Here is a 25,491-nt window from a genome sequence, read left to right as displayed (position 1 = left end):
TGACAGAGGACATTATGAGGCTAGGTTACATTATTTTCAGCAAGAACTTCTTGACTGATGTATTTCACTATGGCGTCGATCTGTCTCTGTGGATGGTTGTGGTGTCTGCTATGTTCTTTTTAGTTATTGCAAAGATACAAGGCTTGGATATCAGGTAGTTTCACAATCGCTCCCTTTTCGGCTATAATAGGCCCATTGAGAAAGGTGATTTTGACAAAACAGCTTTTGTTTTCAATGATTGAATGTGATTTACCCCCCCCTCTCACACCGCAGTGCCATGCATTCCGTTTTACGGTCTATATAGTAATGTCATACTGTAGTGAAAATAGGGCAATTTCACTAGAAGTAGCAGAAACATAATGCGCACAGTAATACCAGTAAAACCTGCAAACCTTCCCGGAGCACGGATGCTCTATTTCAGCAATGCGCTGCTTCACATTCACACCTGGGAGCTGCCCGGTAAATCCACCATCTGACACTGTAGGCCACTGAGCAGCTCCACTGGAGCAGTTGGGGGTTAAGCACCTTGCTCAAGGGCACTTCAGCGGTTGGTATTGAGGGACGGGGGGGACGGGGGACGGGACGGGGGGGGGGCGTTATTCATGGAGTTTTGCTGTCGGTCCGGGGAATCGACCGGCAGGCCTTCCGGTCGCAAGGCCAATTCTCTAACCTTTACCTTTACGTCACCACTGCAGTTTAACATTGGTGGTGACATCAGAGATTCAAGAGCAGGACAAGCTGTTTCATTCCAGTGACTTTTCACGAATGGGCTCGTGAACATCTTTATAGGACATCGTGTCCTATAAAATTTCGGCGGGCGAGCTGCCATCTTTAAGGGATCACTCCGATTGATGACGTATGTTGACAGGTGGGTTTCTTGGGTTAAAATAATGGTTTGTTGTGGCCGGGTGGCGCAGCGGACTAAGTGTCTGCCCACCACCACAGAGACAGTGGGATCGAATCCAGCTGTGGTGCTTCCGGGTTGGCCGACCGTCCATACTAACACAATTGGCAGTGTTAGCGGGTGGGAAACCCGGCGAGGGTGGGTCCTGGTCGTTGTAAACAGCGACTCCTACAGTTCGGTCGGGGCGCCGGAAGGATCTAAGAGAGGTAGTGTGACCTTCCACACGTTACACTCTCCCAGTGAGAGTCCGCGCTGCCAGGTGAAAAGAAGCAGTGGGCTGGCTACACATGTGTCGGAGGAAGCATGTGATAGTCTCCGCCCTCCCGGACTGACGGTAGGGGGTAAAGTGCGCAATGACAAGGAAGGGGATTGGGAATTGGCATAACGACTAACATTGGGATGGGAGAAACACGGAAAAAAGAAAGGAGGAAAAAGATAATTAAAAAAAAAAGAAGTTTGTTTTCAAGTCTATGCTAACAGGATTTGTATCTCCAAACTAAAACAAACAAAAGCCAAATTAAGAGATTAACACATCTAACACAATAAGACAGACAACGTGCGATAATTGGAGTCGTGCTCTTTTGTCATGTGCGTGTTGTGGTTATATTTGGCAAAGGGACTGTGTGTTTAATGAGACAACAGGACTGAATACGTCTCTCTCTCTCTCTCTCTCTCTCTCTCTCTCTCTCTCTCTCTCTCTCTCTCTCTCTCTCTCTCTCTCTCTCTCTCTCTCTCTCTCTCTCCATCTCCTTTAAAAATACATTGAAATGTCTCCATTCATTGGGCTTGTGAAGCAGGGCATTCTCGTGTACACTGTGACAACCATCATTAAGGCTGTCTCTAGACTGTCAAACAATGGTGGATAATGAGGCCTCGCCCCTGTTGGACGCAACGGCATGGGATGGCATGATGGCCCATTAGCCAGATCATCCTGTCCCTACCAGACTATATCAAATAATAAAAACAAGTCAAAGAGAGTGTTTTGATATAAAGGGTGAACTCAGATTAAGAGTGAATATCCATTAGCTGTTTGACACCCCACAGTTCAGCTGTAGCTACTTTGCTGGACTAACACTTCACAGTTAACGTTCTGTTAACTCAACGTTCTGTTAGCTCCGTCGAGACTGTGCTTACTTTTGTTAATTTTTATAGTTTTAAGAGTTTTATTTGCACCAACTGTTGGTGCATTATATGTGTATGACCGTCAGTCACTCATTGATATTGGATTAAGAAATACTTACCGACTGGATTGCTCTCTGGATCGGATTGCTGAACAACAACAGTGGCCAGCGGAGATCCTTTGTTGCGACCGACGCAAGGAAAAGGCGCGACGACGAGGAAGAAGAGCTGGGGTCCGAAACAGATTGAGATCCAAGCGACACAGAACCACATTGCCCAGCATATTGTTGGCCAATGTGCAATCTATAGGAAACAAACTGGACGACATCAGAGCACGGATCCAATTCCAGAGGGACATTCGGGACTGCAACGTCCTTTGTTTCACCGAGACTTGGTTGACTCCGGACGTCCCAAACCATGCAATAGAACCGGCAGATCACTGCTTCGTTCTCCGTAAGGACCGAACGGCAGAAGAATCACTAAAGACGAGAGGAGGCGACATAGCTTTCATGGTAAACAAGGAGTGGTGCGATATAGGCAACGCAAAGGAATTGTCTAACCACTGCTCCCCAGACCTGGAGTTTATCACCATCAAATGCCACCCTTCTTTCTCCCGAGGGAGTTAACGTCCATCATCATGATCGGAGTGTACATCCCACCACAAGCAAGCACTGGGGCCGCACTCTCGAAGCTACACGACGAGGTAAACAAACAACAGACAGCTAACGTAGACGCTGCTATTTTGGTTCTGGGCGATTTCAACAGCGCGCGTCTTAAAAAGGTGTTGCCGAATTTCTATCAGCATGTGACCTGTCCCACCAGAGGCGAGAACATATTAGACCATGTATACTCGCAATTTAAGAATGGGTACAAGTCACAGGCTCTTAGTCCATTCGGCAAATCGGACCACGCCGCCATATTTCTTTTGCCAAAGTATAAACAGAGTATCAAGCGCACGCCGGTAGTATCGCGAGAGGTTAAGTGTTGGACTGTGACGTCAGAGGAGACACTTCAGGCTGCGCTGGAATGCACAGACTGGAATGTGTTTCGTGATAACACAGCCAACCTCAACGAATACACTGAAACGGTGCTTGACTTTGTCTGTACTCTGGTAGAAGAAACAATCCCCTCTACCACAATTAGAATTTACCCAAATCAAAAGCCTTGGGTAGATAAATCCATCCGTGAGGCTCTGAAAGTGCGCACATCAGCATACAACGCCGGGCTTGTGACAGGCAACATGGATGAACACAAGACGGCAAGATACAATGTCAGGAGAGCAGTAATAGAGACAAAACAGCGTTATAGGGACAAAGTTGAACTTCAGTTTGAACAGGCTGACTCTAGAGGCATGTGGCAGGGCCTCAGAACGAAGACAGATTACAAAGGCACCTCCCTCAAGCTGAACAGTGACATCTCCTTAGCAAATGATCTCAATACCTTCTATGCGAGGTTTGAGGCGGTGAATAACAACACCAGCCTACAAACCACTGCAATGGAGGGGGGGCGCTGCAGTGTTCAGAATAACAGAACATGAGGTGAGGAGGACCTTTAAGAAAGTGAATATCAGGAAGGCAGCAGGACCGGACGGCATCCCCGGCCGCGTCCTAAAAGTCTGTGCCTGTTTGAAGAAGTCCACCATCATCCCTGTACCCAAAAAATCTACGCCCACTTGCCTCAACGACTACCACCCTGTAGCTCTCACCTGCATTTCCATGAAGTGCTTTGAGAAGCTAGTGAAGGGCTACATCTGTTCCTCCCTCCCCATCAACCTGGACCCCCTGCAATTTGCATACCGCCCCAACAGGCCCACGGAGGACGCCATAGCCCATGTGCTGCACACAGCAGCATCACACCTGGACAAGAGGCAGGGGAACTATGTGAGAATGCTCTTCATCGACTACAGCTCAGCATTCAATACCATAGTCCCCTCCAAACTCATAGCCAAGCTCAGGGACCTGGGCTTGAACTATGACCTCTGCCAGTGGGTCTTGGACTTCCTGACGGGCAGACCCCAGGTGGTGAGAGCAGGCAACTGCACCTCCTCATCCATCACCCTCAACATAGGGGCCCCACAGGGCTGTGTTCTGAGTCCCCTCCTCTACTCCCTGTACACACATGACTGTGTGGCTCAGCGGAGCAACAACACAATCATCAAATTCGCTGACGACACAGTAGTGGTGGGCCTGATCTCTGCAAACGACGAGAGGGCCTACCTGGAAGAGGTCAAGGTCCTGGCGGGATGGTGCCAGGAAAACAGCCTCTCCCTGAACGTCAGCAAAACAAAGGAGATGATTGTGGACTTTAGGAGGTCGGGGTCAGGGACTACAGCCCCCTCAGCATTGACGGGGCACCGGTTGAGAGAGTGAACAGTTTTAAGTACCTCGGATCCCACATATCCGAGGACTTGACATGGACCACACACATTGACAGTGTTGTGAAGAAGGCACGACAACGCCTCTACTTCCTCAGGCGCCTAAGGAAGTTCCAAGTCAGTCAGAAGATCCTTAAGAACTTCTACTCATGTACAAGCATCCTGACTGGCAACATCACCTCCTGGTTTGGGAATAGCACTGCACAAGACCGAAGCAGACTACAAAGAGTGACACGTTCAGCGGAACGCACAATTGGAGGGGGGCTTCCCACCCTCCAGAACATTTACAACAAGCGGTGCAGGGGTAAGGCTAAGAGAATCATCAAGGACTCCAGCCACCCAAACAACTGCCTCTTTGAACTGCTGCGGTCAGGCAAGCGATACCGGAGTCTCAAGGCGAGCACAGAAAGACTCAGAAGAAGCTTCTATCCCCAGGCCATCAGGCTGCTCAACAAACAATAAACACTATGCAACAACCATCAAATGCACACAGCACACACACACACACTCACTTTAAACAAACAACACACTGCAGCACCCACTCTCCACACTTTAGATCACCTAAACACACTTTATATTTATTGGTAAAGGATTTGCACTACAACTCGTACACCTTACTGTAAATTGTACTTAAATTGTACCTCATCCCATTTCTGCTTTGCACTATATAGTATTGTATATTAGTACATTGCATAGTATATTGTATGGTAACTCAGTTACTTCGATTCTGCATCGAACATTGTACATATGTCTATACTGAACACTGTGACCTCTATTTTTACTTCTTTTTACATGCTACTTTATTTTATTTCATACTTATCTTGTCTAGCACAGTCTCTGGAGTGTAACAGTAAGACGCATTTTGTATAAAAGTATTCTGTACTTCTGTATGACAACTATTAAAGAAACTTGAAACTTGAAACTAAACTGTAGCTGCTGGCTGGACTAACACTTCCCAGTTCAGCTGTAGTTGTTTTGCTGGACTAACACTTCCCAGTTCAGCTGTAGCTGCTTTGCCGGACTAACACTTCCCAGTTCAGCTGTAGCTGCTGGCTGGACTAACACTTCCCAGTTCAGCTGTAGCTGCTTTACTGGACTAACACTTCCCAGTTCAGCTGTAGCTGCTTTGCTGGACTAACACTTCCCAGTTCAGCTGTAGCTGCTGGCTGGACTAACACTTCCCAGTTCAGCTGTAGCTTCTGGCTGGACTAACACTTCACAGTTAAGCTGTAGCTGCTGGCTGGACTAACACTTCAGAGTTCAGCTGTAGCTGCTTTGCTGGACTAACACTTCCCAGTTCAGCTGTAGCTGCTGGCTGGACTGACGCTTCACAGCTTTTATGTAGAGAAGCATGAAGACATGATCCCTCGTAAAGGCCATGTGCAGTGTTACAACCTTTGAAAAGCCCAACTACAACACTTTCCCCTGCAACCACAACCCATTGGCATAGTGCTAGCAGCACTGAAGCTTATGAATCAGAAAGTCATAGGTTGAATCCTGACCGCTGTCAAATGTGTTGAACATAAATCCTAGCAAATGTTTAAATCTTGTTTGTTTGTCTTGTTTACAGATACATTTGTTTTTGTCTGACATGTTTTTGTTGTTGTTACGTGATAACAACATCCATAATGACAAGAGAAACATCAGAAGCCTTACAACAATATTAGTTCTGTGTGTTATGTGTTGTTATGATAAATATAAAACTTGAGCTGGCGAGCTCTGTTGATAAGTGCTTCACAATAGTAACCTTAAGGTTGTCCGTTAAAATCACACACAGAGAGGAAATAAGCTACTTCATAAATATTCTTTATGAATAAAACATTTATTATTCATGATTCATTCTTATTGGATGGTCCAGGTTGAACTGTGTATCTGTTTGTACATGACTATAAAGGATGTTGGGTCTTTGTAACACCAGTTGCAATTATGTATTATTAGTTTTTGTCAGAACCATTGTGGAACATAGAAATAACACATTCTACATTGTTGGCAAGCCGTTCTAAACAAAGTGTCATGATGAACCACCAACATTACTCCTCATATTCTATCTTCATCTAATCTAAACAAAAACATACACAGAGGAAAGGGGTCAATTGCATTCAGCTCAAATATAATTCAGTCAATGTAAAACAAATATATATATTAAACTTTTTTACAGAAGGCTGAGGGTGGAAGAAGTAAGGTGTATGACTAACAGGGTCGGAGCTTCAGGGGGGGCTGTAGGGGCGGGGCTCCCCGGGCCTGCGACAGGCGAGGCCCAATGGGGGGCCCGGGCCCGTCGCGAGACGGCAGGCTCCGCCCCCGAGATATCCCGACGGGCCCGACGTTGAACTTCATGGTCATAATTTATTAGGTGTATAATAAACCATTGTAGCCTATAATATGAGTTGAACTTGTTGTGCTGCTATTTTCACACTCACATTTAACATTAAAACATATATATATATATATATATATATATATATATATATATATATATATATATATATATATATATATATATATATATATATATATATATATATATATATATATAAAAAAAAAAGTTAATCCAAATGTATTTTGGGTAAAATCGTCATCATGTAAACCAACGTCATCAATCACCGGCCGTCATTCAACAGAGCGTCTGACGGTCTGCCACACTGCCTAAGGCCTAACACACTTAAGCATGAGTACTTCTACATATAAACACAAGAGTGGAGCGACCAAACACAAAGAAAAGGAGAAAAAGGATCAGGGAAAAGCTAAATTGTCTAAGTTAGATGGATATTTTTTTCGCCCTACTCCTCCTCCCGCCGCGGGAGATGAGACTGAAGTTGCCAGCCATGTTTCATCCCTGACTCCGAGGCCCGGGGATGAAACAGCGTTAGTGGGAGTGACGAGCCAGATTTACAGGTAGGCTAAAATCACGGACACACACAACAAGTGTGGTAGTATTGACGTTGAATTTCATAATTAATAGGTGTGAATAAATTAGACCCATAATGTAAAGCCAGATGTATCTTTCAATAGCAGAGAGAGACTCAGTGGCTAAAACAGTCTCAACTGTCAGTTGAGACAGCTGCAGCAGATAACAGCAAGAGCCATTCTCAACCCCCACTCAAACAATGACTAAATTAGAGAGGAGAACAAACACCTTTTCGAACTGACTGTATGTAAATGCTGATCAAAGACAGCTGGGCTTGACCACAGGGCAGGCCAGTTTAGACATGCTGAAGAAATGATTAGTCATGGACACTAAGTCACAAACAAAGTTATCTATTAATCAACTGTTTAGTATCAAAAGAGTAAACCATAATATTAGAAATGGGTAAATTCATATATACAGGAAATACAGTTGGTAAAAAGTTTGAAGGGTGATTACACTCTTGTTATAGAATTCTGGTTAGTACTGTATGGTAATAGGTAGGCCCCCCTGTTCCCAAGCGATGGCCCAAAGGAGGGGGCTATTCACACCACCCCACCAGGTGACATCACACCAGCCCCCACCCGTGGGACAAGACCCACACAGGATATTCGAGGAGGGGGGGGGCAACCAGCCCCCCCCAGAGGAAACCAGGGGGAAGGGCGGACCGCCCTTCCAGAAGAACCAGCCGGATTGGAGGAGCATATTAGTAAAATGTGCTATTATTGGCTAGAAATTATAGGATATAAGGGGACACAAAATGTTAGTCTAGAGCCCAGATCCCAACCGGCGATCTGCGTGCTCCCCGCTCCCCACCCAGAGACTACTGTGAGCTGATTGCATTTTACGTGAGTAAATCATGGGAAACACCAATGGTTGTTTATAGATTAGAGTAATGTACAGATCCCTGATCTGTAAACCAATGTGTACAGTATTGTCAATGTATGTTCAAATTATGTTAACCAAGTGACTGTTTCTGTACATATTGGGGTTTGAGAATGCAAACCTTATTGTGATTTCTGTACACGACAGCCCTGTTAATGTTTTCTGATAATCTTTTGTCTTATTCACCTTGGCCTCTGGCTCAAATAAATGTTGAATTGGACTATAGTTTATGGTTTGTCTGGCTACATGTTTAATTCTTCATCTGCTTTAAGTCAGATGAAGAGACCAACAATTCTACCAATATGATCCCTTTCTCCTCCTTCCAGATAAGCAATATCATTGTACTGTACTACAATAACCTTAGATTATTGTAGGATTCTGTAGGAATTTACTACACAAGAAAATGTGAGTTTGTAAATGTTGATATCTATGGTTGTTGTTACTTCGTGTAGCTTATTATTTCCTTCTCTGTCTCTCGGCTGTCTGTAGTGATGATGGCAATAGGGATGATGAGTCAGCAGCTGCTGCTGCTAGCTGCTCGGCAGAACCAGGCCTGAAGCCTGACCAGGTGCCACACCCCTCCCCCTCCGGCTCCTTACCTGCTGCGGGCCCGCAATGTGAAGAAGTACCGGCGGACACTGAAAATGAAACCAGCAACAGGTCTCCTCACGCTACGGGTGAAACCACGGATCATGATGTGTCCTCTCAGTCCTGCAATTATAATCTGGGGCGTTTTCCGACTGATCGTGGAAACTATTTGGAAAATATTGAGGATGCCAATATCAAAAGGTATATCCTTAAAATGGGCCCGTGCAAACCAAAAGGTCCATTTCCCAAAGACAATGATAATCGTTGCTTTTCAGAAACGTATTACTCCTCCACAACTAAAGTTGGGATGAAGTTTCCACGCAGCTGGATGTGCTATTCACCAAAATTGGACTGCTGCTATTGTGAGCCTTGCTGGCTTTTTGCCCACCGAAACGCACCGTTTTACAACAATGCATGGGTCAATGGAATAAAAGACTGGAAACATCTTTCTACTAAAATTGAGAGGCATGAATCCACTCAAATTCACCTGGGTGCATGCGTAGTATATGAGCAGTGGAAAAACAATGGCACAATAGACGCTGACATGGAGAGGAACGTGCGTAATGCTGCCCAATTTTGGAGACAGGTCGTGGAGCGCATTGTTAATGTAACCCTGACTCTAGCGTCAAGCAACTTGGCATTCAGGGGGCATCGAGAGGTCTTAGGTCAGGGCAAAGCTGGCAACTTTTTGTCAATAATCGAATTATTGGCTCGCTACGACCCTGTTTTGAAAGAGCTAATCAACCGACCAGAAGGGTCAGTGAAATACCTCAGTCACCAGATTCAAGATGAGATTATTTACATATTATCTCAACGTGTGAAAGCTGACATCATTGATGAAATAAACGAAGCCCCATTTTATTCCGTCATCATGGACACAACGCAAGATGTGTCAAAGATAGACCAGTTGAGTCAGGTTTACCATTACATAACTGTTGTTAAGAACGACATGGATATTGCAACCGATATACAGATCAATGAAGTCTTTTTGGGTTTTGAAGTGCCTGAAGGTTCATCAGCTTCAGAGCTTGAAAACAAAATCCTTGGTTCTATAGAGAAAAATGGATTCGATCTGTCTAAATGCCGTGGACAGGGCTATGATGGTGCGGCTAATATGAGTGGTGTGTATTCAGGCGTGCAAGCAAGAATAGCAGAGAAGGAGCCCCTTGCCCACTATGTTCATTGCACTGCTCATAATCTCAACCTAGCACTCAACGACTCTGTTAAAAATGTCCCTGGAGTAAAGCAGTTCTATGACACTGTAGAGACGCTCTAGAACTTTTTTGGTCACAGTATCAAACGATGGGCATTGCTCAGTAAGTTAATGACGCCAGAGAGCAGAACTATCACATTAAAACGCTTGTGTCCCACTCGCTGGTCATCTCGCCATGATGCGCTTGTTGCGTTAAGGCACCGATATGGAGACATTATAAAAGCCCTCGTCAAAATATCCCTTACCAGTGACAAAAAGGATGAGCGCAATGAAGCAAGCGCACTCAAGAATGCTATAAGCAAATTTCGCTTTCTTTTTTTGGTCAACATGCAGACCAAGATTTTGGAAAGCATAAATTGTGCTTCACAGTTACTCCAAGCAAAAGACGCGGATATTCTGAGAGCATCTAGTCTACTGCAAAATGCCATCACTGTTTTGGTGGAGTATAGGGGACAATTTGACGATGCGAAGTCCGCCACTCTTGCCCTGGCTACTAAATGGGGAAGTACAACGCAGTTTGAAACAACCAGGGCCAGAAAAGTGAAACGTCACTTTGATGAACTTGCTGAAGACAGCCGCCTCACTGACGCAGAGAGCAACTTTCGGGTGAATGTTTTCAATGCTTGTCTCGATATCATCATCCAGCAACTGTCCCAAAGATTCACCAGCTTAAATGCAACTGTGAACATGTTTGAGGCAATTCACCCCAACACACTACTGCACGCAAAGGACGAGGAGTTGCACCAAGCTGCCCAGCGGCTTAGAGAGCACTATAGTCGGGACATCGCCGCCAGCTTCCCTGGCCAGCTGCTCTCTTTCAGAACCTGTTTCAGGGAACAGATACAAAAACTGAAATCTGTTGTGGATCTCGTCAAAATGCTAATTGTTTCCAACCCAGCAGTAACCTCTACATTTAGTGAGGTTTGCACAGCATTGATCTTATTTCTGACTCTTCCTGTCACCGTGGCAACCGCCGAGCGCTCTTTCTCCAAATTAAAACTCATCAAAAACTATTTGAGGAGCACGATGGGACAGGAGAGACTGAGTGGACTGGCCTTGCTGTCCATCGAAAGTGACCGAGCCAAGAAATTGGACATACAGCGGATTGTGGACGAGTTTGCGGAGCGCAAGGCTCGCCGAGTAGCCTTCAAGTAGTGGTGAGTACACTTTATTTACTCCGTGCCTATTTTAATGTGTGGCCTGTGCCTATTTTAATGTGTGGGGCCGCTGTGCCAATATTAATGTGTGGCCTGTGCCTATTTTAATGTGTGGGGCCGCTGTGCCAATATTAATGTGTGGCCTCTGCCTATTTTAATGTGTGGGGCCGCTGTGCCAATATTAATGTGTGGCATGTGCCTATTTTAATGTGTGGGGCCGCTGTGCCAGTATTAATGTGTGGCCTGTGCCTATTTTAATGTGTGGGGCCGCTGTGCCAGTATTAATGTGTGGCCTGTGCCGATTTTAATGTGTGGGGCCGCTGTGCCAATTTGACTATACTGCTCTGAGCTCTGGTGGTGGCTGAATGGTGTGTCAGAAATGTAGTAATTTTATTAGGCTATGTTTTCGTCCTTGTGGTTTGTTGGACTTTATATTATGTTATATCATTATCTGATACATATATTCGTTTCTATACACTTTGTAGAAACGAAATCTTAAATATTACACTTTTTCTTTAGTTACTTTTCTTTCAAACATTGTTTTAAATTGTAATCTATACTGACTGAGCGATTTTTAAAGGGCCCGGTCATGTGGCCCCGCCCCCCAGCCCGGGTCTGATACGCGCCGCCACTGTTGACTACATATATTTTTTTCTTTAAATAAAAATAAATCATATACTTGATTACATAAATAAATCCTATACTCTCTCTCTGCAGATATATACTATCTGCAGAGAGATAGAGAGATAGAGAGAAAGAGAGAGAGAGAGAGATAGAGAGAGAGAAGAGAGAGAGAGAGAGAGAGAGAGAGAGAGAGAGAGAGAGAGAGAGAGAGAGAGAGAGAGAGAGAGAGAGAGAGAGAGAGAGAGAGAGAGAGGGAGAGAGAGAGAGAGAGAGAGGGGGAATATAGAACAATAGAACATTCCTGCATCGTGAGGTGAACAAAGCAATCACACAAACACATACAGATCCAGCTCTTAAAAATCGAACCTCTACTGCTCTCTACTGCTCTTCTACCACTCCACTCCAAACTGATTTTGTGACTCCTATTGTTCTGGACCGGGCCAGATTTCACACCTCCACTGCCTCCCACAGTGTATCAGGCTGGGAGGCTTTTTCATCTTAAATTGTATTCGTCCCAAACGCCCCAGCTCCATCCGATTCCTTCGCTTTTTTCACTGTTTACTTATCATGCATTGCAACACTAATATATGAGCAGTACCCCAAGTCAGACTGCCCCGAACCCACTTATTAAAATTATCTTGGGGGTCTGAGGGCAGTAGACCCCGACCCCCTCCCTGGGGGAGCACTTAAGTTAAGTACCATCCATTTGTTCACTTTGGGAGTCAGGGCCAACTCAGCCACCAGCCCCTGAAATAAACACCTGAGTGCTAGTCTAAAGTGGCAGAAGAGCAGTAGAAGAGCAGTAGAAGGGAACTGAATGTGAAGTGCTTCATCTGTAACTTGGCGAAAGAAACAACCACAACTTGTTCAGCATTACATGACATGGTGTGGAGAAGGAAGCAATCTATTTGATATCTCTTTCTCTATCCCCCTGGAGTATTGTCATTGGCTACAGGATTGCACTTCACGCACCAAACAGCAGATCCCCGACACATTTGAAGAAATCTTGGCCATTCATGGGGAGAGTCTGGGATTGTCAATAGGAGGTTACAGTCACCACCCTTGAACACTTTCGCATATCTTTTGCTGATCCAAATATTATACTGCAACTGTCGGGTGTCCATTTTGGAGCAAAGATTGGGCATTTCATCATCTAGTCTGGACTCTTAATTTGACAGAATAATGAAAAAGAATGAACAAAAGAAAGGTAGAGGATTCAATTAGATTGTACTATAAATAAACGAAACGCCCTGGAAAAACTGCAAGCTAAACAAAATATAAATGTGAGGCGAGTGAAGGAGAGAATTTCTATCCATTATACTGAAGGAGCAGTGTGAAACTGAGCCTAAATGGAAGCACCTACCGTGGTTTTAAAATGTGCTGCGTCAAGAAGACAACATCTAACCGCTCTGCACTTAGCCCCTACCGTGTCTCCTGTGAAATTTACAAGCAGTATTGATTTTGGAGATGTTTCCCGCGAGAGCCAGTAGTGCCTCTAGCTATGGAGCATGTGAAGAGCTGCCAGAGAGCAGATTTGAAGGCCCTATCAAAGCAGAAGTCTAAGGTGCTTCCCTTCCCTGTCATGCTCACAAGACCCCACTGTCAGTCAGGGTCGAGAGCTGTTCACCGAGCGCGCGCACACCCCCTCCCCTGCCGCCTAGCACCGCGGGTGCCGCAGAAAGGTGTTGAGGAAATTTGACAGGCGATACCAGACGTCTTCATCAGATCATCAACACCCTCAAAGACAGGCGTCAAAGTGTCCCGGGGGGCACCTTCCCTCACATCACAGCTCGCACCTCCCAATACCGACTCTTTCTGATGGCCTGCACTGCCACCTCCCCCTACCCCTACCCCCACCACCCTTACCCCCCCCCCCCCCCCCCTGCTATAATTCACAGACCGAGATACGAGACACAGAATAACACAGATGGGGTGATATCATGGCATGCTGACTCCACAGTGCATGTGGTGGTTAAGATCAATTTCTGATAAAAGCATGATACATGATACATATATATATATATATATATATATATATATATAATGTATCATGTATCATGCTTTTATCAGAAATTGATCTTAACCACCACATGCACTGTGGAGTCAGCATGCCATGATATCACCCCATCTGTGTTATTCTGTGTCTATATATATATATATATATATATATATATATATATATATATATATATATATATATATATATCGACTGGCCCGATTACCATTCAACCCTGAATGTATGATCTAAAGTGTGGGGGGGGGGGGGGTTACGTAATGGCGTGGTAAAATTATACAAGGTCAGCGTAGCATTAGCCAGGCACTAACGGGACCAGGCACTAACGGGACCACCAGGCACTAACGGGACCAGGCACTAACGGGACCAGGCACTAACGGGACCAGGCACTAACGGGACCAGGCACTAACGGGACCACTTACCGTGGCCATATGCAGATCTCCCACTCTGGCGTCCATTAACGCTCTGGCACGGCGTGATTAAAATGAATTGTAGCTAGTGAGAACCCCGTACAGCCAATATAGATCTAGGGGAGAGGATAAGCATGTCCCTGAGAGGGGACCCTGAGGTACAACCAGGGGCGCTGCTTTACATCCCTATGGGTGATTTATGATAATCAACCCACTGACTCGAGTGGTGACCGCGACAGCAGCGGATGATTAAAATAGCCGCTCCGTCGGGACTTCAGCGGGTAATGTTGTTCTCTGCCAATCAAATAGCAGCAGTCTGAAACCCCCCCCCCCCCCCCCCCCCCTACACTGTAATAAAAAAAGAGTTGCAAGAAAACGGTAAATGTCTGGCATCAATGGTTGCCAAATACTTACTGTCAAATTACAGTAAAATCGGGCACCCAAGTGGCGACCCATGTAACGTGCTGCGTCGCGAAGCGGCCGACCCGGGTTCGATTCCCGGACCCGGCGTCCTTTGCCGGATGTCTTCCCCCCCGCTCGGTCTCCCGTTCTTCCTCTATCTCACACTCTACCGGACTGCCCGGTAGTACAAACAAATACAAATCTACCAAAAACATAATTAAAAAATAATAATAATAATTACAGTAAAATCAAATACATTTACAGATTACAACCTTTATTTATTGGTTAATATTTTGATAAAAGGTAATTTACTGTATTTTTATGGCATTTACACTTAAAGTATAAAAACAAAAGTAATCTATAAAATAATACAGTGAATTTCCCGTGATTTCTTTTAAAAATTTTAACAGTGTACGCTTGTGTTGTTCGAGTCTGGGAAATCACACTAAAGGTCAGCGGGCGACCTCGGCAACAGAGAGGAGTTATCTCTTGAGATATGCCGGTAGCATGCTGTTTCCAACTAATGTCAAGGTTTTATCAAAGGACTAACCCTGCCTTTCAAAGAGCTCCCTTCAAGACAGAGCAGAACACACACACACAGACACACACACACGCACACACTAACAGTATATTTTCTGATTCTCTATTCAGTATTGTTCAACGTCTTGGCTGTTTTTTTTATGTTTTAGTCCCATAACACAGAGGCTCTTCAACTCTGTTCAGGCAGCCGCCACACACAGTGGGGAAAACGATGTTGTAGAACATTTCTTTCATCATTTCCCTCACGGGTACAAAGGCTCCAAACACATTCAAGATACGGCAACACGGTCTCAATTACGCTACGATTAATGAGTGTTTTTCTTCTTTGTACAAATACACTAAATGGAACGCACACATCCAGGTGATCTACATAATGACCCGTTCAGCCAGCGCGGTTGGCGCCCGCTGAAATTAGTCGGTATTAAAGAGAGTGATTTCAAAGTGGCCGCGTTCCTCGTTACTGAAAGCCACGATCACGACACGTCTTAATAGTGGCTCCATTAGGGCTTGGTCCCTTTACAAGGACATTCATCTCACAACCCCCCGTCTGAGTCATTAGAAAGGGTTAAAAGCCAACGCATTCAGCAGCTCACACTACCGGGTCACATTTTAAACTTGATGCGCCGCGATGAATCACAGGCCTGGCAATGGTGGTTCAGAAGAGATGAAATAGGAAACAAAAATTATATATACAGTATATATAGTGTGTATAATGTATATATATACTGTGTGTATATATATATATATATATATATATATATATATATATACAAATAGCAATAACTTAGTTGCTGTGGTTTGCCCTTGTAGAACAGTAGGCTACTGATATAATGGTAGTACATACACATGTAGAGCTGCACAGATATAGTTGTAAATACAGTATATACAGTACATATGTAGAGGAGTACGTATGAGGGGTACTGAAGTTACTGCTTTTTGCTTTTGTAGGGCAGAGAGAGAAAGAGAGAGTGCTAATTTTAGTAACGGATACAGCTACGATTGATTGATTGATTGATTGATAGATATGTTTGTGTCTTACATACAGATGTATGCCCAGCCCATATGGGCTTACAAGACACATAAACAGTAAGTGATCATATGGCCACCAAGATGGCCACAAAAAAGAAAACAAAATAAAACATAATAACAAGCTGTAAACAATGTACTTCAAAGAAACAAGAGTAATTCATGTCAAATTGAAATTATATAGGATATAATGTCACAAGTCATTCCAGTTTCCAAGGTTTTTCTCACCTGTTTTAAAATGGTGTAATTAGAGCCGTCCACACTTAGCTTCCTGATTTCATGGTGGTCTGCCATAATAAGGAAAGGCTCTTCACCTGAAAGGAGGAAAATCTTCTTAGTTCTTGTTCAAGAAAAACAATATTCTTGGCAGAAAGACACCAATCCAAATTCCCTTCCCATGGTCCTACCCCTAGTTGAGGAGTGCCCTCCGTTTCGAGTCAGCATCCGCTTCGAGTCTACATCTGAAAGCGCTCTGTTTGGAGGGCCAGTTGGAGGGCTACATAACCACTACTCCTCGATCCACAAAATAATCGGGACACCCTACCCTACGCAGCAATGGGTGTCACTTGTGAGGCAATTATATTTAGATCCAAGTCTATTTTGAAATGCTTTTAACAGTCAACAGCAATTGCAGTCATCCAGTCTAGCCATGGCATGGCTATCACAATGAAGTGGACAACTGGAAAATAGCACACTAAACGCACAGAAAGGAAACTGGTATCTATCTTCTTGTCTGACTCTGGAGAAGACAGTAAGTGCATTTCCAACAATTCCTTTACAGGCACCCATAAAAGTGGAATTTTTTTTACTTGAACTTGAGGACTGCATACTTTTTTGGAAAAGCTTTGTTTTATACGTTATAGTTATAGCACATGCATACGCCTGGTCTCTTTTGAAAGATAACATTCTGAAGTTACTAATGCAAAAAAGGTAATCACTTTTAGTGCTAATGAAATAGAGTAACATAGGTCTGAACTTGAACTTGTGTACTCACATGTTTCTGTAGCAGTTGCAATAATATATATATTTTTTAAATAAATAAAAATAGGTATAAGCTGGAAAACACAGCAGATCCATAGCCTGAAGTCTTATGTAGTACAGGTCCAATTTTATAAAAATCCGTTCAGAAATGTGTCTTTTAGAGAGATCCGGGTAAACCGTGTGCCAAAAAAAAAGCTCTCCAGTATTCCATTTCCTCGTCTACAGCCATTCATTCGGAATTTATTTCACTCCTGGTTTTCAATCGTCACCTTTCACCTAGATCCATTATTCGCACCCTACCCAACGTGGGGTATCATTGGAAAGCTACACTCATTGCCTACAACACTGACCAATCATTTCCGCAATCGGCGGATGATTGGCAGTTCTGGAGCCTCAGGAGTCCGGGGTGGTAATCTGACGCGTGCATGTAAAAAGTCACACGCCTGACATATTGTCATGTAACTCGAGAACCGAGGCACGGATATGGTCGATTGAGGTGGCGTTCGAACGGCAACAAATAGAGCTTTAATTCTGTAATTTATATGTTCGGCGGAAAATACAGCCCGAGCCGCTAGACGTTCACAAAGTGCTGTGACTTTCGTATGTTCCGCCGGCGGGCCGTTGCATGTTTTATTAAACATAATCAACATTCACATTCAACATTCGTGTTCTTGGCTGCAAATGGCTCACCCTGAACTCTGATCCCAACCAGTACACTAGTTGTGCTGCTTTAAACGGAGAATATGCACAATGCGTGAACTTTTTAAATCTCAAGTCAACGCGATTTGAAAGGACTGCTCGTCTCAAAACTAAAAGAATGACCTCAGTCATAATGGATCTGTGATCTGGCGGGTTATAAATTGTACACCGCTGTAACCAACGGGAATAAAGCACGTTACACTGTGGAGCGTGTGTACGTACGGAGAGAGAGTTAGGGGAAACCACTGACTTGAGAGAGCCTTGCATGTGTTGGGGCTGCGCTCCAGGGCCTCGTAGCCGTCCACACACAGACACTTGTAGGTGCCGTAGGTGTTGATGCAGCGCTGGCTGCAGGGGAGGCTGGAGGAACACTCGTCTATGTCCACGCAGGTCTTCCCGTCATCCTTCAGCCGGAAGCCGGGCCAACACTTGCACTGCTCGGGGGCAAAACGACAAGCAGTGGAAAGAGCAGATTTGATGAGTGTTTTTTTTCTTCTTCACTAGCATTGCCAACAAATGCAGAAATGTTCTCCTTCCAATACCCCCCACACAAAAAAAAGGTTTTTGGATAGACTGAAATGGACCCAGTTTGTAACAAAACAAGACATTCTTAAAAATGTTTTTTATTCTTAAAGACATTTTTATTCTCGAAAGGACAATTGAGGTCAGTCTTATTTTCAATGTCGTCGAGACTTACAGACATTTCAATGCATACCTTTTAATATTACAATATAATAATAATAAATATATAAATAGTATACATATCTCTATATAGCCCTTTTTATACATGGATCGACTCATCTGCCACTGAATCTGTTTCCTCAAATAATAAAAAACAAAAACATTTAACAAATGGGGATTTTGGCTTATTATGATCACTGCAGTTAGGCATAGCCTATATATCCCTGAGTTGTCGAGTCATGTTAGTCGTTGATGGAATGACCGCTCCTTATCATAACAATAGCAGCCACAACTACGTGAATGTACCTGACCGCACCGTCCAGAGTTAAGCCGCGTGTCTCTCGCTCCATTTGCCTCATAATTCTACATATTTTTCACTAACGGTGATGGCATTTAAACATTGCCCCCCCCCCCCCCCCCCCCCGTTGATCATGGATCGCTTCAACATTTTGGCTTCATCGTGTCATAAGAAACAACATGGATTACTGGCAGACAATCCCTTTCACTCTCACTCACACACACACGTGCATACACACAGACACACACACGTGCATACACACACACACACACACACACACACACACGTGGATACACACACACACACACACTCACACTTACTCATACTTACTTCTTACTCTCACATATCCAACAAGGTCCTTACGTTGATCTTGTTTTCCAACTTGCTATATGTAATATAATTGTGTTTATTATTATAGGTGGAGGTTTGTTATATATATATATATTCTGTTTTTTTTTATACTGTGCGAAAAATTAACTAAACTAAAACAAAAAAAACGAATACACACACAAACACAGCTGCTTCTCTCTCCCTCCCTTTTGACTCTTTGTGTGTGTGTATGTGTGTGTGTGTGTGTGTGTGTGTGTGTGTGTGTGTGTGTGTGTGTGTGTGTGTGTGTGTGTGTGTGTGTGTGTGTGTGTGTGTGTGTGTGTGTGTCTGTGTGTGTGTGTGTGTGTGTGTGTGTGTGTGTGTGTGTGTCTGTGTGTGTGTGTGTTGTCAAGGAGGTAATAAGGACTGTGTGCGCTATACACAAAACAAAAACTTGCAGTCAGTTTAATTTTCATCGCCATTCATTGCAACGTTTGCATTTTTTTAAATTCATTTACATCCTCTCCGATCCTATTTGTATCGGCCCCGGGACGACGGGACGCCCTTAAGCTCTGAGAGCCCTGACTGGAGCCACAGTGCAAATCCCTTTCTTATCCAAAGTTATAACCTCGGGCCGTTACGTCTGATCTCTCTGTTCAGGCTACAGCTGAGGGTCTACACACACTGACGTGCTCTCCGGCGGCCTCTACTTCAACTCCCATCACAGAGAAGAGGTTGTTTTATCCCAGTTGATTTTGGTCACTTTGGTATTTTTTTGATGGGAGAGTGGTGGGAGAGTGGTGGGGGAGGGGTGGAGGATGGGTGGAGGTGGTGGAGGTGGGGTGGATGTGGTGGATGAGGGGTGGATGTAGTGGGGGAAGTGGTGGTGGTGAAGGTGGAGGAGGAGGGGTGTAGTTGGTAGAGGAGGGGTGTATGTGGTGGATGAGGGGGGTGGAGGTAGTGGGGGAGGTGGTGGTGGTGAAGGAGGAAGAAGAGGGGTGGAGGTGGTGGAGGAGCGGTGGATGTGGTAGAGGAGGATGGGTGGGGGTGGTGGAGGAGCGGTGGATGTGGTAGAGGAGGATGGGTGGGGGTGGTGGAGGAGCGGTGGATGTGGTAGAGGAGGATGGGTGGATGTGGTAGAGGAGGGGTGGATGTGGTAGAGGAGGATGGGTGGAGGTGGTAGAGGAGGGGTGTATGTGGTGGATGAGGGGGGTGGAGGTAGTGGGGGAGGTGGTGGTGGTGAAGGAGGAGGAAGAGGGGTGGAGGTGGTGGAGGAGCGGTGGATGTGGTAGAGGAGGATGGGTGGGGGTGGTGGAGGAGCGGTGGATGTGGTAGAGGAGGATGGGTGGATGTGGTAGAGGAGGGGTGGATGTGGTAGAGGAGGATGGGTGGAGGTGGTAGAGGAGGGGTGTATGTGGTGGATGAGGGGTGGGGGTAGTGGATGAGGGGTGGAGGTAGTGGGGGAGGTGGTGGTGGTGAAGGTGGAGGAGGAGGGGCGGAGGTGGTGGAGGATGATGGGTGGAGGTGGTAGAGGAGGGGTGGATGTGGTGGATGAGGGGTGGAGGTAGTGGGGGAGGTGGTGGTGGTATATGTGGAGGAGGAGGGGTTGATGTGGTAGAGGAGGGGTGTATGTGGTGGATGAGGGGTGGAGGTAGTGGATGATGGGTGAGGTAGTGGGGGAGGTGGTGGTGGTGAAGGTGGAGGATGAGGGGTGGAGGTGGTGGTGGAGGAGGTAGGGGTGGACGGTATGGTCTAAAATTTATATCACGGTATAATTTGAAGCATAGACGGTAACGGTATATATCACGTATCAGTGTTTCCTAGAATAATTTTTTTTGCCTGATAGGCAGGCTATATAAAGAATGACATCCTCAAGGCATGTAGATTTATAATATTTTAACTTAAAACTAGGCTACTTTTGCGTATAAAGTCATTATATTCCAAATAAAATAAGTCCCGAGTCGAGACTCCGTGCTGCTCCCATTGCAAACAGCGGGGCTGGATTTAGCTAGAAGCATAATGTAGCTGCAGAGCCACAGAGCCAGTGGCTCTTTCAGGTCGTTCAGCCGTTTGGTGGGGGGGCGCTGTTGAGCGGGCCTGTGACCAGACCTGAAAGAGCCACTGGCTCTGCGGCTCTGCAGCTGCATGCTATTTCGCAAATCCACTGCTGCAGCCGTCCTCCCGTCGTTATCATAACACTACACACATATCATAATGTTTACAGCAAACTGTAGTTGATCACCAGGTATGTTTTATTAACGTAGAATAATTCATATAAGAAAAACGATAGGTAAGATCTCTTACCTTTCTCCACTGGTTAAAAATGCCAGGAACTGAAATTGAAACTTGCTGTGCGCCGCGGTGATATGTGTTTATTATGAAATGACAATTGCGTGTTGACACGCCGCCCACTGCGCGAAGCCTCCTAAATAACTTTTTCCAGTTTGCACATATCTATTATCTATGACTAATTCGATCTATTTTTAGGGGCAAATGCGATTGAAATAGTCGCGCTGTGGTTACATGACGTCATTGCTATTTTAGAGCTGCCCTACCGGTTACACGGTATAGTCAAAATCCATACCGTAGAGCAAATTCATACCGTTTATACCGTATACCGTTTATACCGTCCACCCCTAGGAGGAGGGGTGGATGTGGTAGAGGGGTGGAATTCCGCAGTCTGACAACTGTGATGGCCCGCCGGCTCCCTTCAGCTTGACCTGGATTCAGTGCCAACGCCGGTGCCATGTCGTTCACGGACACGGCACACAACTGCCCGGCGGCGCTGTCGGAGGGGGGGGGGGTTCGGGGTCCTCAACCGGTCCCTACCCGCGCCCAGTAAAGTCACCTATCAGACAGCTAGCACAGTCGCCTGACAGCCATCAAGGTCACAGCACCGTTTGTCTTTCAAACCTGGCAGACTTACCATATGCATATCCCCCCTAATATCTTTATCCCTGTCGGACTATGTGGAACACATTGGGATTGGTTCATCATCTCTCATTAATCATTCATGCTCACACTCAAAATTCACAACTTTCTCTCTTGGTGGATTAAAGATGGAATCGCAAACTTAGCTACTTAACGTCAATGAACTCGGAAAAAAATAAAACAATGAAAGTTAGAACTTATTTGAGTTGAATTGTCTGGGGTGGGATGAATACTTAATAGCACAGGGGAAGGAAGGCTAACATTATAGACACAGTAAACAGTGCAAACATAATTACACCACATTCCACAGGTTCACTCAAAATGCCTGTTGTGATGTATTTCGAGTGAAAATTGCGTCCGCTTCATAACAAAAGCACATGGGGCGGCTTGGCAGGGTATTCCAACGTAACAATATCCTCCAATATCCCCATATTGTATTGTTTCCAAGCATTATGACTAGGGATGTTTGATATTGGCTTTTTTACCGATATCCGATTTACCGATATTGTCTAACTCTTAATTTCCGATACCGATATCAACCGATACCGATATATGCATGGTTTGCCCCCAAAAAAACGGAATAATTTCAGGTAATTAACATTACATATCTCTTGTCGTGGAATTAACACAACATTATGCATACTTTTGAGAATAAATTAAATCAGAATTTGTTCTTACTTGCTTGCCTGGGTAAATAAAGGTTAAATAAATGTAAAAAAAATAAAAAATAATAATAAAAAAAAAAAAAGCGATTTTGAAAACCGATACCGATAATTTCCGATATTACATTTTAATGCCAATATCGGCCGATAATATCGGTAGGCCGATAATATCGGCCATCCCTAATTATGACTAATCTGCCCGCTGAATGCGGTTGGCCCCATGGACTGAAGTGTGTAGCAAGGGATTCTGTAGGTACAGTGTTTTGGATAAATATCCGAAGCAAGTGAACCGTATAACTGGTCCGCCGGAAAATCGTCACCTTGTATCCCACAGGCAGGTCCTGGCAGTCCTGTGTGCACCCGCTGATACGGCGGTTCAGGCACTCGTTCACGTTGCAGTTCCTCTCGTCCGACTTGTCCCCGCAGTCGTCCTTCGCGTCACACAGGCTCCCCTCGGAGAGGCAGCGTCCGTTGGAACACATGAAGAAGGACCCATTGCACAAACTCCCTGGAAGCAATGGATGAAGGGTTATGTACAGCGGCTGTTAGGAATGTGCCAATAAGATACGATTAGATGAGACTAATCTTTGAATTGTTGTCGACAGCACCAGGCTGTGATGGATATGACAGCGATGCATGCCAATAAAACAAATACTAATAAATAAAAGCACATAATTACATACATATACAAAAAAATATATGTATATGAATAATCTAATCTACAGTTGTACAGGTGGCTGTATATACAGTGAACAGATACAAATACAGAGAAGGCTACTGATATTCCCATCAATGTGACAACAAGTTTATGTACACAATTATGCTTAGTTATGGTATGCACAGCATCAGGTCCGATGTACAATTAAATAAATGCTGCTGGTCTGCTGCTCCTCTGCCACTATAGAACTAGCACTCAGGTGTTATATTTCGCGGGATGGTGGCTAGCTCCCAAAGTGAACAAATTGAGGGTACTTAACTTAAGTGCTGCCCCAGGGAGGGGGTCGGGGGCTACTGCCCTCAGACCCCCAAGATAATTTTTATATGGGCAGTCAGACTTGGGGTACTGCCCATATATTAGTGTTGCAATGCATGATAAGTAAACAGTGAAAAAAGCTAAGGAATCGGATGGAGCTGGGGCATTTGGGACAAATACAAATGGGAGATTTTCATCTTAAATTTGTATTTGTCCCAAATGCCCCAGCTCCATCCGATTCCTTAGCCTGTGGGAGGCAATGGAGGTGTGAAATCTGGCCCGGTCCAGAACAATAGGAGTCACAAAATCAGTTTGGAGTGGAGTGGTGGAGGAGTGGTAGAGGCGCAGTGGAGGTTTGATTTTCAGTGCTGGATCTGTAGAAGCGTTTCAAATATTTCTAACGGAGAAAAGTTAGCCCAGTAAAGCAGTTAAAAGCAGTGGACAGGAGGATCAGTACGGGCCAATGTGGTTTCACCGCATCCCAAGAAAATGCCACTGGTGAAATAAAGGAGTCGTGGGGGAACCGTTTCCCATTTGATGAAGGATCTCGGCTGATTAATTCCATTCAGAAACGCTCCCCCGGTGCTTTCTGTCGTTACTTTCCGCCATATGTCCCCGCCATCCCCCGTTTGGTGTTGGAGAGAGGCGCGGGAGCCGCGCTGACAGTGATGAAGAGCCTCTAGTGTAGAGCCAAACACCAGTCTTACCCGCGGCCAGACATTTGAGGTTCAGCGGCAGCTCGTCGGAGCGGTCCGGACAGTCAGCGTAGCCGTCACACTCCCACTGGGAGCTGAGCAGACAGCGACCGTCCCCACAGCGGAACTCCTCTGATCCGCAGGAGCGGTAGACTGCGGAAGTAGAGAGAGAGAAAGAGAGAGATAGAGAGAGATAGATATAGAGAGATGAGAGAAAGAGAGAGAGAGAGAGAGAGAGAGAGAGAGAGAGAGAGAGAGAGAGAGAGAGAGAGAGAGAGAGATAGAGAGAGAGAGAGAGAGAGAGAGAGAGAGAGAGAGAGAGAGAGAGAGAAAAAGAGAGACAGAGATATAGAGATAAAGAGAGAGAGAGAGAGATAGAGAGTTTTAAATTTCATCAAGTGACACTCCAGCTGGGCAATTGTACTGCTGTGTCCAGAACCGGCTGTTGCAACTCATCTATCATCGTGAAGCGTGGTGAGAATTAGAGTTGGAGTGAAAGTGAGGTAAGAGCAGGACTGGGAGAAAACTGGGCGACTGAAGAAAAAATAAAGGAGGATCAGACTATCACACTTGTAAATATACAGTATGCTCAGGTATGGAAAATCACATGCTAATCCAGTTGCTATTGGTCATATTGGACTGCATGGTGATGGGAAGTGTGATAGCACAATAAGCACATTTGTGTCAATAGGCTGCTACCATTAGTCATTCTGAACGTGAGAATTTATTTTGCGAGACATTTGACTGAATGTTTGTTGGTGTTTAAAGGTCGAATCTGTAATGCTGTCAAACAGCGACCTCTAGGCAAGAACCCATACATCAGACAAAAACTAAAACCGTAAACAAAGAGCAAAACCAAGAGGGGCTCTTTTGCTGCTCTATCATATCAAATGTCTATCATATCAAAACTCAATCTAGGGATGTAGGTATAGGAATAAAAAAAATTAAGATCTAGAATTTGCCCACCCAATTGGTACCAAAAAAGTTTTTGGCCCAAGGACTAGAAGAGCTATTGATTTATCAGGATCAGAGAATTGAAGTTTGTGTTTTCTGTCTGCCATTGTCCTAGGACATGCATACTGTTGCATGGGCAGTATTTAT

The 25,491-nt window shown here is 44.9% G+C and overlaps 1 protein-coding gene across 1 annotated transcript in view; it reads right to left on the bottom strand.

Moving 5' to 3' along the window:
* Window positions 1-25,491, bottom strand: part of lrp1bb (low density lipoprotein receptor-related protein 1Bb) — a gene marked incomplete at its 5' end in the record, with an annotated part of 1,188,884 nt that overhangs the window by 169,950 nt on the left and 993,443 nt on the right. The window contains 4 exon segments of the mRNA XM_084314368.1: window positions 16,390-16,475; window positions 18,092-18,275; window positions 23,043-23,230; window positions 24,403-24,543. Of these exon segments, the coding sequence (XP_084170494.1) occupies window positions 16,390-16,475; window positions 18,092-18,275; window positions 23,043-23,230; window positions 24,403-24,543 (599 nt within the window).

The sequence above is a fragment of the Notolepis coatsorum genome, assembly GCF_963971535.1.
Source record: "Notolepis coatsorum genome assembly, chromosome: 5".
Taxonomy (NCBI): Eukaryota; Metazoa; Chordata; class Actinopteri; order Aulopiformes; family Paralepididae; genus Notolepis; species Notolepis coatsorum.
This window is presented reverse-complemented; position numbering and strand designations above follow the sequence as displayed.